This window comes from Chamaea fasciata, unplaced genomic scaffold (assembly GCF_029207755.1).
Source record: "Chamaea fasciata isolate MVZ Bird 193981 ecotype frontalis unplaced genomic scaffold, bChaFas1.0.hap1 SCAF_24, whole genome shotgun sequence".
Classification (NCBI taxonomy): Eukaryota; Metazoa; Chordata; class Aves; order Passeriformes; family Sylviidae; genus Chamaea; species Chamaea fasciata.
Window position 1 is genome coordinate 5,411,639 of NW_027094109.1, and position 15,304 is coordinate 5,426,942.

At 44.9% G+C, this 15,304-nt stretch overlaps 1 protein-coding gene across 2 annotated transcripts; it reads left to right on the forward strand.

Annotated features, from left to right (window-relative positions):
• The first annotated feature begins 6,630 nt into the window (after positions 1 to 6,630).
• Positions 6,631 to 14,925, forward strand: LAYN (layilin). 2 transcript variants are annotated; one of them, XM_066203390.1, is made up of 8 exons: positions 6,631 to 6,895; positions 7,529 to 7,552; positions 8,470 to 8,767; positions 11,453 to 11,610; positions 12,185 to 12,223; positions 12,669 to 12,752; positions 13,037 to 13,139; positions 14,134 to 14,925. In XM_066203390.1, the coding sequence occupies exons 1-8, from the start codon at positions 6,829 to 6,831 to the stop codon at positions 14,459 to 14,461; spliced, it is 1,101 nt and encodes a 366-aa protein (XP_066059487.1). In that variant the 5' UTR covers positions 6,631 to 6,828; the 3' UTR covers positions 14,462 to 14,925. The 2 variants fall into 2 exon arrangements, with proteins under 2 accessions (XP_066059487.1, XP_066059488.1); XM_066203391.1 differs by lacking the exon at positions 7,529 to 7,552.
• The last annotated feature ends 379 nt before the right edge of the window (positions 14,926 to 15,304 follow it).

Below are 15,304 nucleotides of genomic sequence, written 5' to 3' on the forward strand. Positions count from 1 at the left end.
AAGAGCAGCCGGCAAACTGTGCTCCCACCCATCCCCAGCTGCACCCAAAACAAAAATCGGCTTCATCCCAGCAGATTTAGCAAAAGCCAGGATGGACAGCCAAGAGTTCTGACTGCGAGGAGACGAATGAGGAGATATTTGTGCCGTTTGTAAAACGATGCTGGTTTAATCCTTATTAGGAACAGGGAAAAAAAAAAAAAAAGCCAAACCACTAAAAATCAGTGCCTGGATATCCACGGGATGATCCAGAACTCCCTGAAAGCAGGGGAATTGCGTCCAAAGCCTTCAGTGGGATTGAAATCAGGCCCTCAGCTCCAGCATTCCTACCCAGATTAAATGAGGTGTCCCCTGGGTCAGCAGGCAAGCCTGGGCTTGAGCCACGGAGGGACAGAGCCAGGCACAGTTTCTGTAGTAACTGCAGCCCCAACCTGGAGCAAACACAGCTCCCCCAAACACACCCTGCCGGCTGCCACCCCTGCAGGACCCTTTTTTTTGGGGGGGGGGGGAGACATTATCCTGCTTTAAAATGGAAAAACGGAAATAAAGAAACCAGGTGCAGCTCGGATTGCCAGCGGCAATCTCCCCTCTCCGGCCGCTTGATCTTTGTGGGTGATGGATGGCGGGCAGCTCCTCCAGGTAAGCAGCTGCAGTTTGGAGATACTGATGCAAAAATCACAAAGTCTGGGTGGTTTCCATACGGGTGGCAATCTCCTGAGGGAAAAGCAGCTTGAATTTGTTTGGTCACTGTCCTGGCCACATGAAGAAACACCAGTTCCATGCACCACCAAGTCAGAGGGCAGAAGGAACCTCGCTCCTGGGGGTTACAAACTTATTCACCTTAAACCAAACCTTAAGCCAAACTTAAACCATGCAGACTCTGTAAAAATAATTATTTTGGGGCTGGAGCGAACCAGGAGCTGATTGTGATCAAAAATTTTAAAGGTTTGAGTACTCCATATTGCTAGAACTTAATTTAAGATTTCGTGGTTTAAGTAATAAACCTAAATTTACCTAAAAAACCCTCAGTGGTGCTGATCCGGGACGTCCTAAAATTAAACAACAAAGACTGCAAAGCTACCCTGGGTTCATTTCACGCAGTCTAAGAGCTGTTGCTCTTTAAATAACTCTTAAATTTTCTGAGTTTTCTTGCTCTGTTTGTGTGCCAGGATTTTCAGAGCTGAGCAGATCAAGGGCAAACAGAGAGAAATTACCAAAACCCGGGGGCAGAGGTGCAGGAGGTGAAGATGAGCTGGCCCAGCACAGGACACTCCTCTGCCTTTGGGCCATTCCTGGGGGGAATTAAAGCAGCCTGGAACCCCAGGGACATGAGCAGTGCCACCAGCTCCACCTCACCCTCCTCTGGAGCCGTTTGGGTGGAAATTCCAACCTCGGGGCGTGTTCCCCGTGTTGACTTCTTGCCCATGGAAACCTCTCCTCGCCACACAAAAGCTCCCGGGGCCGGGGCCACCTGCGCTGTCCCCAGGTCCCCCTGGCAGGGTGGCCATGGTGACAACGGGTACACAAAGCTCCAGCCACGGGCTGACCCACGGACACTCCGAGCCAGGAGCCCCAGGGGGAAAGATGGCAAAGATGGGAAGAGCAACCCCAGGGGAATTCCGCCAGGGAAAAGCTCCACGGGACAGGAGGAGGGAAGAATCCACTTATTTTTCCATCTTTCCCCCTTTCCGTGAATTCATTTCTGTCCAAACTCTGTCCTCATCGGGATTATTCCAAGGTAAGCTGCTCGAGGGTAAGTCCTGAATTCCTGAAGGTGTTTTCAGAAAAATTGTTTTATTTGCAGAAAAACTTCTCCTTGCACGCTCACAGATCGTGTCTCATTCCCCTTTCAGCTTGATAATCTATATAAAACAGCTTTATCACGTTATTAATTGCCTGCACATCTATCAGGCACGAGACATAATTAATGAGAACTCCTGCCACGCACTCAGAACATATCTGTTCTTTTTTTTTTAGCTGCCTCAAGCGAGTGTAAAAATCGGAGCATTCTGACACCTGACTGACAGCGCGATCTGGGCTCCTGGATTTTTGTTTTAGGGGGAAAAAAAAAAAAGAAAAAAAAAAGATTTTTGAAATTCAGGGAAATGCTGAAATTCCACCATCCCTGCTGTGCTTCATTGTGGAAAACTCCACACGGGAATGGCACAAAGTCCAGGGCACGGAGCCGGGCAGGGCACAGGGACAGGTGGGATGAGCAGGAACCCGAGATGCTGCAAACCAGGCACCATGACATTCCCATGGAATGTTTTGTCTTGGCCCAAATTTCCAGCTGGATTTGCACTCCCATCTCTGGATACAGCAAGGACTCCAAGGATTTCCTTCTCTCCCCTTCCCACTGTGGTGCTGCATAATAATTTCTCTTTTAGTGTTTTCATTGCTTTGCCTTTGCGCTCTTGAAGTGATCTTTGTGCTGTGCTCACCGCAGTTTGTGTTGGTAAGATCTCCTCAAACGTGGTGTAAATACTAAATATAGGTAGAGATGTTATATAGAAATATATTAAAACTACATGAATATGAATACAAATACAAATAGAAATATGGATATAGACATAGATATAAATATGAATATAAATATAAATACAAATGTAAATACACGTGTAAATATAAATATAAATAGACATGTAAATATAAATAGACATGTAAATATAAATATAAATAATAAAAATATTTGGAATTTAGCAGAATAAGGGTGATATGACTAATGTTTTCCATTTTTGCCAATTCTTTATTATTTTAAGGGCACTTGAGGAGACGGAGGATGTGAATATAATTATTGGAAGTTCTTTCTTTCCTTCCAGGTTTGAGTTCGCTGACTCCAGGAGAAGTCCTTGGTTTGCAGGCAGTGTAGTTAGCTGATTGTATCCACAACTCCACAATCACTAACTCCGCTGCCATCAAAACGAGGCACAGAATTCCCTGCTCCAACCTCGGCCTGGGAACTTCCTTATTCCTGCTGCAAAATCATCAGTGATGGGATTTATTTGCAGCCTCGTTCCCAGGATTTTGCCTGCCCACAGCAGCGTGTGCTACACGTTGGTAATGTGAAAGTGAAATCTTGGATTTCTTGAAGCTGGTGCTAAAATCCTCAGGAATTTTCCTGGGCCAAGCATCCTGTCTGTTATTTAAATGATTACTTTACTGTACACTTAATTTTTAATACACAAAGACTGGACTTCTATTTTCGGTTGAATTTTTTTTTAGGTTGCATCCTTCAGCTTCTCTGCCAATATCAATAACTCTATAAGCAGCTTATCTGCTTATATATCAATAATTCTCATTTGTTTTCCATGTTTTATTCAGCAAGGTGAGTGAAGGGACTTTCGAGCAATGATTAAATATTAAATTCACTGGAGGGATAATTTTTTTTTTTTTTTCTCTGACCGCTTAGCTCAACTGAGAGTTTTAATCGGGGAAAATAATGAATAATGGCTTGTTTTTGAAAGAAGAAGTCGGGGTGAAGGGCTCTGTCCTCAGCCTGGTTGCCAGGCAGTGTAGTTAGCTGATTGCCCAAAGCAACAATCACTAACCACACAGCCAGGTAAAAAGGTCTGCAAGGCCAGGAGCAGGAATTTGGGGGCGGGAATCAGACCCACAGGAGTTCTCAGAAGCATCAACAGGCAGCTCAGTGAAATAAAACAAGCGCTGGGTTCCCGCCAAGCCGATTTTCCTGCTCATCTACAGCTCGTTCCCACTAAAAAACGTGAGGATAAAACGGATTTGGGAGGTTTTTCTTCTCCAGATTTGCAGGTTTTGACTCCCATTCTGACTCAGCCTTACCGAGGCCTCTGTTCTCAAGTCTCCCTCCATTTATTCATGTTGAATACATGGAATTAAAGCCTGTGGTGGCAGCTCTTTCCCATCCCTGGAGAAGCTGGACTGGAGTGAAAACAGCCTGAAAGAAGATGGGAACTTCTGCTGGAGTCCCAATTACTGACCTGGTTAATTAGTGTGCCCCACCACCAACAGATAAAACGATCCCAGGCAAACCATCTAACACAGAAATTGCGTTTTCTGCCTGACTCTGCAATTATCATCCTCTTTTTTTTTTTTTTTTTTCTAATTTTAGTGGAGCACTCCCCGTTTTCAGCGGGAAGCCGGGTTTGGGAGCCAAGCCTGGCAGGGAAATCTGCAGGAGATTCTGCTGAGCTCTGCAAGCCTTTCCTGCAAGTCAGCAATGCCCCTCTGCCCATCAATAATCCCAAAAGGAATCAATAATCCCAAATGGATCTCATCCATTAGTCTGCTCTGAGTTCTGGCAGCAACACTTCACTGAGGCTCCTATTCTTTTTATTCATTTATTTATTTATTTTTAATTCAGTGGAAGGTTGGGTTTGATGGGTGTGGAGGGGTTTTCCAAGCAGAGATGAAAGCCAGGATTTGCAGCTTTGGGCAGCAGGCAGCCACGAAGATTCATTTCAAGGAGTAAATGGCTTTACACAAATACAGGATATCCCAAAAGCATCCCCTAAGTCTGAGAAAATTCAAATTAATGCAGTGGACAGAATAAGAATAATGTTCAGGTTATTGTCAGCTTAGTGTTCGAATCCAGATTTCAGATTTGATTCAGACATGATCAAACCCTGGAAATTGTATAAACCTGGGGAGAAAATGTGGATTTATCCAACAAAATCCTTAAGCAAAGAGGATCCTGCAGGTTGGGGAACTCTGAAATTCCAAGCCAGGCACAGGAGGTAAATGAAGTTTAATTGAGCTAAAAAAGGTTTTTAAGGACAATTTTCTATCTCAAAACCACGAGAAATGAGGCCGTGACTCTAAATTTCTCACTTTCATACAAAAGGCCATTGTTATTTTTTATTTTTTAATTTTTTTTCCATTGCTGTCTCCAAGTTTTTGAAACTCAGCTCATAACCAAGTTATCAAACTGGCTGCTGTGCTCCCTAAAGAGCTCTCAGAAACTGGATTTGAGCAATAAAGGAAGATTTCCATTCGGGGATTTTGATTATTATCAGCAGTGAACTGGAGATTCACTGATTTATAAAGGTTTGGCCAGGCCTGGCCGGATGTTTGTCAGGAGAATAAAATCCAGGAGTAAGATGTCTGGATCCTATTAAGGCTTTTCTTTCCCTCTGCTGTAATTCCCAGGACACGAAGCAGAGATAAATGAGCTGAAGTTTCAGAACCACATATCTGAATTAATACAATTTAATTCCTCAATTGGAGGGAGTAGCACTGAAATATTAGAGCTGATAAGTGCAGTGATGGGAGAAATAACCTGGAAAACAAGATTTCAAAAGGTACTTTCAGGAGTGACGTCTTCATTTTGGCCATAAAAGCCTCTTTTTTTTTTTTCCTTCCTCCGTATTTCAGCTTTAAGTTGGTTCCTATTAAGCACTTCCCCTCCTCAAAGTTGATTAAAGTGCTGAACCAAGTCTGTCTGCTTGGGTCAAATGCTGGTTTTTTACTTCCCTTGGTCTAAATGCTCAGATTCTGTTTAGGGGAAGAAGATGTCCTGGATATATTATTATTATTATTATTATTATTATTATTATTATTATTAATTGTCGTTGTTGCTACTATTGTTATTATTATTACTACTACCGCTACTACTAAAAAAACTACTCCGTGTTATCCTGTACGAATAGATGTTATAACAAGATTCAGAAATTAAAAGGCTGCTGCTATTTTTCTACCCTTTTCTCCTTTGTTTTTCTGTATATTTCCCATTTATTCCTCAGCAGTGGTCGAGAGAAGGAAACGGAAGCTTCACCATTTTTTTCAGAAGTTTTTAATTCTGCTTTAATTCTGGCTGGGATTCAGAAAGCCAGGGAACAGCGTGGTTGTAGAAGTATTTTGATTTCTCTGAAGAAGCCAGGAAACACCAGAGCCTGTTCCTGTTTCACAGACGTGACACACACCCAGAGCCCGCAGCTTCCCAATGCTTCCCTCTGGAATTCCTGACTCCTGGAGCCGGGGCTGTTTCCCTGGCTTTTCAAAGGATTTCCCTCCCTTTAAAATATCAATTTCACCAGCAGCGTCTCCACTTGACCTCCTGAGAGTGGCTCAAGGTTTTAAATCTTCTATAAAACCATCGATCTCCTGTTATAAAAGTTATTTTCTGCCTGGGCAGATTCACTTTGCTGTTCTGAGACCTGGAAAAACCTCTTGGAGCTGGATGGGGATCCCGAGCTGCAGGAAACAGGTGCGAGGCACCAGGAAAGGGCTTTATCCCTGTGCCAAGCAGAATTCCCGGCCTGACTTTCCCTTCCCCGCAGGGATTTTAGCATCGTGCGCTAAAAACGCCGAGATTTTGGAGTCAACCCCGGGATTTTTTAATTTTTTTCTCCACTTAAAGTTGGGTTTGGTGATCCTTGAGGTGACGCTTTCCAAATCAAAATGTTCAGAGTTAAAAAACTGGAGTCGGGATGGATAAAATAGGTCGGTGTTTGGCTTGGCCGGCAGGAAACAATAAAGGTCATCCCGCTTCTTCCCAGGCAAATCCAGATGTGGGAAAGCGAAGGAAGAGCCTTTCAGAAAAAAAATAAAAAAAAAAAAAAATAAAAAAAATAAAATCCGGGGGTGGATCCGCCCGTGGGTGGCTCCCGGTGGGCGGGGGGTGGGATGGGGATATAAAGGGGGTGGGATGGGGACACCGGCAGGGGGATGCCGGGTTCGGGGCGCGATCCCGGGAGCAGCAGCCGGAGCAGAGCGCTCAGCCCCGCCGCGCTGCCTCCTCCGCCGGGCCGGGGCTGAGGAGGAGGAGGAGGAGGAGGAGGAGAAAGGGGAGTGAAAGAGGCAGGGAAGGAAGGGAAGAAGGAGGGAAGGAGGAGCTGTCCCGGGCCCGGCGGGGCGATGCTGGCGGCAGCGGCGCTGTGCGCGGCCGCGCTGGGCTGCGCGGCGGGGGCGCGGCTGCTCAGCGGTAAGAGGGGCTCGGGATCGCTCGGGATCGCTGGGAGATTGTTTGGGGATCCTCCTATCCCGGAGACATCCCTCCGGCCCCGCCAGCCTCGCCTCTGTGGCTGGCAGGGTCGGGATGTCGCTGGCTGTCGCGACATGGGCAGGGATGCTCCGCGGTGGTGCGGGGGGGAAGGCTGGGGTTGGTGGTTCTGTTCTGGAGGTCTTTGCCAAGTTTTCCAGCTGATTTTCCCCGCCGCCCTGCCCTGGGGAGCTGGCGGGAGTCAGCGGGCAGATCCCGAGGGAGGAGAGAAGGGGGAGTACAGGAATAAAGGATGAGGAATACAAGGAATCCTTTCAGCCTTGCTCAGAGCTGCACATTCAGTGTCCTGAACTGAGCTCGGGACCCGAAGCCCAGCCAGGAATCAACTCCAATCAGTTTCTCCTTAGCTGAAAGTAATGGCAAGTTTGGCTGAGAAGGCAGCAGAGACTTTCTTCCTTTTTTTTTTTTTTTTTTTTTTTTTAATGAGGACAAAATGTGTTTGTGTGTCAGCAAAGAGCCTGGGCGCAGTTTTGGTGACTGTTTTCTAGAGAGTCGCAGATTTTTAATGAAACTGAAACTCTGCTGTCTGTGTTTTCCTTTTGCCTCTCCCAACAGCAGTGGACATTTCCCTCAGAAGAGGTAAGGGGGGCTTTGCCTTTTTCTCTGTCAGATTCCCAAGAGAAACACAAGTTATGCTAGAAATGTATTTTTTAATAGTGCTGTGGTAGTAAAAATCCTGCTCCTATTGTAATCCCTGTGTAAAGTATTAGCAAACTCCATTTCTGGCTGTTTAACTGCTGAAAAATTCCAGTGTGAAAGGTGTTTAAACTCCCACTCCTACAGTGGAGTGTAAAAAGAGAACGCAAAGCCAGCAAATGTCCCATGGCAGGGTTTATAATGACCTGTCCTTGCATTATCCCATTTGCTCCGAGCACACCACGAATGTTGCTGAATGTTTTCCTTCTGTAAAAAAAACAATGTAGGTTAGCAGATTGCGCCTGCAAGAGAAATATTTACCGAGCAAAACAAAACTGTTTGTTTGCACAGTCTAAATATTGGGACTGCTCTGCTGGAAAACAAAAACACAGAAACACTCGAGTGTATCATTTTGGATGATGTGTCTTTTCACTTTGATCTTCCCCTCAGAACCAAAATAAGCTCTGCTGCTTCTGCAGGAGACAGCCCTTGGCTTGTGAGGGCCTGAAAGCAGATTTTGTTCATTCCCTGGGCAGGCAGAGACATTGCAGAGCTGGAAATGGGGCTGTGGGAATCACCTCGTGCTCCTCAGTGCGGACACTGGGAAAGGAAGGAGTTTTTCAGGGCACTTAATTGGTCAAGTGTCCATCACCACGCTGTGTGTAGTTTGGCGTTTCTTGGAGACACTTTCCCAGGCCTCTTGCTCGTTATTTTTAGACTTGTCGTTCTTGCAGCCTTGACAAATCCTTGAAAACCCTGAAAAAAACCCCCAAGACTGCGGGTTGCCTTCTTATCTACAAACAGTTGAGCCGGTACAAAGAACAGCCTGAAGTTACTCGAACACCAAAATCTCCCCGCAGGGCAGACGGTTTGCCGGCGTGGCACGCAGAAACCCTGCTACAAAATCGTTTATTTCCACGACGCCTGGCGCAGGACCAGCTACGAGGAGGCTCACCTGGCCTGCAGGGCTGACGGGGGACATTTGGTCAGCATCGAGAGCCCGGCCGAGCAGAGGCTGATCGAGTCCTTCATCAAGAGCCTCCTGCCCTCCGATGGAGACTTCTGGATCGGGCTCAGGAGGAGGAAGGAGGAGGAGGACAACAGCACCGAGTGTCACAGCTTCTACTCCTGGTCAGATGGCAGCTCGGCCAAATTCCGGTGGGTGCCTGGCGCTGTGGGGCTGGCAGAGCCTGTAGGAGTGAAGGATTTTGGCCAATGAATCCAAGCAGCGATGTCCCAGCTGTCATTTGTCTCATCCCATCCATGTGCACAAATCACCCTCCTGGTGTCGCTCCACATCGGTTGGTTGTTGCTTTAGGATAAATCCATTTATCCTAAATCCAGTCATCCTAAATCCATTTCAAGTTGTTGCTTTAGGATAAATCCATTTCCTTCTCTTGACCGCTATTGAGATATCAATGGGAAATAGACAGAAAATAAAGGAGAAAAATAGCAGCAGCATTTTAATTTCTAAATCTTGGAATAATATGTATTAGTACGGGATAACACTGAGAAGTTATTGTAGTAGTAGCAGTAACAACAACAGCAACAACAACAACAACAACAACAATAATAATAATAATAATAATAATAATAATAATAATAATAATATCCAGGATGCCTTTTCCCCCCTAAATAGAATCTGAGTCTTTAGACCAGGGGAAATAAAAACCAGAACTTGGCCCAAGCAGACAGACTCGGCTCAGCATTTTAATCAACTCTGAGGAGGGGAAGTGCTCAATAGGAACCGACTGTGTTCATTCTGTGTTCATCCCATCCGGGGTGCACAAATCACCTTCTCGGTGTTGCTCCATATCAGGGTCTGCTTTAGGATAAATTGATCATTTTTGGAGGGTTAAAAGGAGGGGAAAGAACAAGTGCTGTGGCCTTAAAAATCTCTGATTAAACAGCTACAAATGACCTGCAAATGAAGATTCCTGCACCGCAGATTCCCTGAAGTTGATGTCCTGAAAAATGAAAAATGTTACTCCTGTACTGAGGGAATTACATCTTTTTCCTGTGGGACAGCAAAATATTCGAGCTGCAGGATCTATTGCAGGCATGGAAAACTAGAATCTTCACAGCCCTATTTAGATTTCTGCCTCGTTGTCTTAAGGAACCACAGGATTTGTTATAATTAAATCATAAAAGCAACAGCATTGACACCAATTTGCATCCTTATATCACCCTTATATATGTGACAACACCTTGGAATCGTGACCTTTTTTTCCTCTAGGAGCCCATAAGGCATTTCAGCCACTCAGAAATCAAGAGATAAAAGGCGGTTTTAGCATTCTTTGATATCTCACAGTCTCTGCCGTGGTTCAGATATTGGGGGTGGATAATGGGAAGCTGGGAGCAGAATCTGCTGCTAAGAGACAGGCGCAGCTTTCCTGCCTTCCATTGGTGAGACACAGTTATTTGTGCTGAGGGAGAAAAGCCAAGGAAAACACCAGGGGAGGAAGGAAGTGAGGGAGGAATAAAGCATCGGAATGGCTGGAAAAAACCACACTGCTAAAAATGGGTGTTCTGCCACGCTGAATATCTGGAATTATTGATGGGCTGTGCATCAGCTGGCAGCAAATTCTTGGCAGGCAGAACTTTGCTCCTTCCAGGATCGGTGGGGATTGAATGATTGGCAAAATCAGGAGATTTTTGGAGGTGTTTTCTGAATTACATAAAATATCCTCTGACTAACAGTGACATTTCAGTGCTATCTCCTTCCAGGATCAGTGGGGATTGAATAATTGGCAAAATCAGGAGATTTTTGGAGGTGTTTTCTGAGTTACATAAAATATCTTCTGACTAACAGTGACATTTCAGTGCTGGCTCCTTCCTGTGCGCTGCCTGGGGAAGTGGCACAGGTGTGTCTGGTGGTGAGGTTTATTCTTAGAAAACAAACAACAGAAAAAAATCATCTGCAAGACTGCGCTGGTGCGTTTCTGGCAGAGGAAATCAGGTTCTGCTTCAGATTCTTCTTCTTCTTTTTTTTTTTTTTTTCATTAAATAGGTGCCAAAGTTTTGCAGGCCCTGAGAGCAAGAGAGCAAAAATGATGATTTTGCACAGGTCTGAAACTGTGTGGAGAAACCTCTGCAAGAGGAGGAGAGCTTGGACTTTCTCTACACAATGGCAGCTCCTTTTGAGCTGCTTTAATGTTCAAGAAGGAATTTTGTCTACAAGAAAATAGTGAATTCTAAACCCGCAATGCTTAGAGATGTAGCCAGGGACCAGAACTGAATCCTTGTTTCTGGCTTGTTCCATGGTCTCCATGTTCATTCCTAACATTGCCACAACATTTAGAAAATAAATTATTTTTTTTAAAAAATTAAATCATATATAAATATAATATATATATAAAATTAAATAGCTATAATATATACTAAATTAAATATCTATTATATATATTTTTATATATTATATTATATACATTATATTTCTCTATATATCTATACTATATATAATTAAATATATATTAAATACATCTTATATAAATCATATGGATTATATATTTTAAAATAACGTATATAAAATTAAATTTATTAAAAAATACTTATAAAAATCTGTTACATTGTACTAGCTGAGATCTTTTGGTGATGCTGACTGGGACAGGAAGGAGGGCAGGTCGATTGTGAGGAGCTCAGCCCTTTGCTCATCGGTATTTGTCAAACACCCCTCTTGCAGAATCTGAAAAATGCGAATTAAAAGAACAAAGAATTGCATTTATCACTCCCGTTTTCCCCAGTGGAAGGGTGGGATGGTGCCATAACCCCGTGAACTCTGCTTTTCCCCCCTCCAAGCTGCTGGGCGTGCCCTGAGCCGTGTTTTTTGGGTGTTTTCCCCAGGAATTGGTACGTGGACGAGCCGTCCTGCGGGGGTGAGGTGTGCGTGGTGCTGTACCACCAACCCTCTGCACCCCCGGGAGTGGGAGGCCCCTACATGTTCCAGTGGAACGACGACAGATGCAACATGAAGAACAACTTCATCTGCAAATATTCCCTGGGTAATACCGGGGGTTTAAACATTTCAGTATTTCCAGGAGAAGGAGTGAGGAGAGCAGTGGCTGATACAAAAACCTTCCTCAGCTTCACTGGGGGGACAGGGAAATTTGGGTCTGAGAGATTTTTAGCCTGCTGGCAGCTGCTGACTTTTTCCCAACGAAAAATTTCTCAAGAAAGCTTCTCCTCAAAACAATCCCGGCAAACAACTCTCCTTCCTCCAAACAATCTTTCCCCAGGTGGTGTTTTGCTGTTTCTCTGGTGTCGTTCCTATTCACCAACCACGTTAAATCTGCATGGGAACACCTTATAAAAGGCAGTAAGAATTACACAGTAAAGCCTTTTTTCTGTGCTCTTTGCCTTCTGAAATATTTGGAGCCTTTCATGTCCAACAGCAACAGGGAAAGCTGTAAACTGATGCAACAAATAGGGAAAAAGAGAATATCCCAGTGTGTCCTATCTGTAGCTGTTTGTGGTTTATATAAATTCCCTGGGGGGTTTTATGGAGGGTTTGAGGGCTCAGGTTGGAAATTGTGCGTTTCACTCACGAGGAGATTCTGCATTTCTCTTTTCTCTCAGAGAAGCCAACAAAAGCTCCAACAGACAATTCCCGAAGAGGTGAGTCCGACACATTTTTTTGGGATTTTTTTTTAACAATTGCTGACTTCCAGTGGAAATACTCTGACATTCATTGTCAAGGACACCCAGAAAACACCCTGAGCAAGAAGCTCCCCTGCAGTTGGCACTTTCCCATGCTCCATCCTGCAGGGAAATTCTTGATGCAGAGTTTGGTGATGCTGCAGGGATTGAAATACAAGAGTCCCAGTGCACCTCACACACTCTTTGCAGCTCTCAGCCTCTTCAATCTCCTCTCAGCCTTGCTGATTATTTTTAAATTTTTAATTTTATTTATTATTAATTTTATATTTATTTCTAATATATCATCATCATCAATACATTTTTTAATAGATAAAAGAAACAACACTGTTATTATAAATTATTATTTATCATTTTATAATTTAAAAAAAAAATCTGCAGTATTAATGAAGCTGCTTCTTTCCAGCTGTGGCAACAGAGGCCTGGAAGCCAAAATTCCCAGAGGAGCGCCGCAGGAAAGGCGCCAACGGAACAGCTGTGGGAGCCAAAGGTGAGCCGTGCTCTCAAAAACTCATTTCAGCGCTTTGACTCAAAATGTGGAAGACTGAATACAGAAAACAAAAAAAATTCCCTCAGGTATTTCCCAAGACAAAAGAAGGAGGTTGGCCTGGCGGTAAAAACGCTCAAAATCCAAAGTATTTTGGGTGTGGAAAAGCCACTTTTTTAAAACCACTTCTGGGTGGCTGAACTGTGCATGGTTTGTTTGTGCATCTGTGATTAACGGTGAAAAACTCACCATTTCTTCTTGCGACCCTGATTGATTTTCACCCCCAGAGCCTGTTCAGAGCCTTGCCTACATCCTCATTTCCAGCATTCCCGTGCTGCTGCTCCTCGTGGCCATCACAGGCATCTCCTGCTTTTGGCTGTTCGTCAAGAGGTGAGTGACATTTCTGTGCTCTAAATCACCAGTGACACCTCATCCCCTTTACAGCTGATTTCACCATCCTGAAAAAAGCTCTGGGCGGGAGTGTTTGCGGCCAAAGAAACGCTGAAGAAGTGGTGTGCATGCTCCAGGCTGAGTTAATTGTGAAGTAAAATTCCAAGTAAATCACATTATATCCTTTTCTTGCATTCACAGACATGGCAGGCAGGAAATACTGTCCCCAGGATTACAATTTTGATGTTTTAACCGTTGAACTTTTCTTATTAAAGCTTTGAATTATCAGAAGTTCCCCGTCAAAAGCAAAAAAAAGCAGCAATGGGAATAAAAGAGAAAAACAATTTGGAGCAAATAATGGTCACCAACGTCCTCTCCTTGTTTTCTCTGTGTGCACAGCACAGGGGCGGAATTTTGGGAGTGTCAGGAGAAGTTTTGCTGCCCCGGCACCTGAGCTGGCAGCCCAGAGTGTCCCTCAGCAGGTGCTGCCACAGGATTTTCCAGGAGTGCAGCCTGGAATTAGGCCAGGATTAGGAGTGTCCTGAGCCCAGCTTTGCTCAAAGCTCATCACCAAATTCCTGCCGGAGTTCTGTGGGCCTGATATTTCTGGGTCTGAGAGATTTTTATCCTGCTGGCAGCTGCTGACTTTCTCCCAAGGAAAAATTTCTCAAGAAAGCTTCTCCTCAAAACAATCCTGGCAAACAACTCTCCTTCCTCCAGACAATCTTTCTCCAGGTGGTGCTTTTCTGGTTTAACCAATGGGATTAAAGGGTGAATATTCCTATTGACCCATCATGTTAAGTCTGTATGGGAACACCTTATAGAAAGCAATCAGAATTAGACAACAAAGCCTTTTTTTAATGCTCTTTGCCTTCTGAAATATTTGGAATCTCTGATCCTTCTTTCATGTCCCACAATGACAGAGTTCTGCTGCTGGTTTGTGTTTTCCCCCGTGCATTTTATGGCTTTTCCCTTTTTTCCCTGCCCTCCTCAGGAGACGGGAGCTGGGGGACGTGACCCCCAAGGGTGACAGTGCCTGGCTGCCACAGCCCAGGAGGGACAGCCCCAAGCTGGACATTTACAGGGTGATCAACAAACAATCCGAAGCTGACCTGGCTGGGGCCAGGCCTGGCACAAAGAATTCCTCCTTCCGTGCCCGGGAGGGGCTGGAGAGCCCCAGGGACACCCCCAGCAGTGGCCTGGGGACACTGGCCAGCACAGAGAGCGGCTTTGTCACCAACGACATCTACGAGCTCTGCGGGGACCGTGTGGGCAGGAGCAAGGAGTCCACCTGGGTGGACAACGAGATTTATGGATATTGAGGAAACGGACCCCAGAAAAAGCCCCACTGGAGTTCGGATTTTGAATATCAACGCGAGTTTACTTGCACCTGTTTCATAATGGTGTGTGTGCTGTTTGTCCTGGTTGTGCATTGTCCCCTTATTCTTCTCTTTTCTGGAAGGATGGGGGTTTTTAAAAACCCAGACCGAAAATGAATGTACAGATTTGGCTTTGCACCAAGCCCCCCTTTGCCCCAGGAATGGCTTGTTGATACCCTGGATTCCTTTTTGTACCGAAGATATGCCTTGAGACTGAAGGACAATCCCAAAGCCTTATTTATTTATAGCCCTGCCCCTCCTCAAAGGTGCTAAAAGTTCCCTGTAATGTGTGATGGAGCTCTGCTTTCCTGGAGATGCTGAGCAGTGGGAAGTGGGGGATGAACCCCTCGGTTGGCTTTGCTTGTGTGTGCAATTTTCACCGTGCCTATTAAACTTCTTTATCTCAACCCATGAATTTTCTTATTTTTCACTCCTCCAATTCTCTCCCTCGTTCTGCTGGAAGGGGCAGAGACCTAGAAGTGGAGGGGGAATGACCAAGCAACCAGGCAGGAGCCCAAATATGTCACCCCTTTATTCCTGCAGGTGATTTTCTGGCTCCAGGAGAGCAGAACAAGGCTATGAAGCCCCTAAAACGTGTTTTAGTTGCCTAAAAGTTTGCAGTTCTCCGTTGCACATAAATAAATATTAAACCAACAGGAAAATTAAAAGAAAAACCGATTAATAGACTAGGAGGAAACAAAGAGTTTGGCATAAGGGTGCTTTAAAACAAGAGCAGAACTGAGTGCAGGCATTGCCATGAATCTGCTCTGCCCAAATAGGCAGGGA

Coding starts and splice junctions, on each gene's coding strand:
- LAYN (XM_066203390.1), top strand. CDS start 6,829: ATGCTGGCGGCAGCGGCGCTGTGCGCGGCCGCGCTGGGCTGCGCGGCG. Junction 6,896..7,528: donor GGGGGCGCGGCTGCTCAGCG/GTAAGAGGGGCT, acceptor CTCTCCCAACAG/CAGTGGACATTTCCCTCAGA. Junction 12,224..12,668: donor AACAGACAATTCCCGAAGAG/GTGAGTCCGACA, acceptor GCTTCTTTCCAG/CTGTGGCAACAGAGGCCTGG.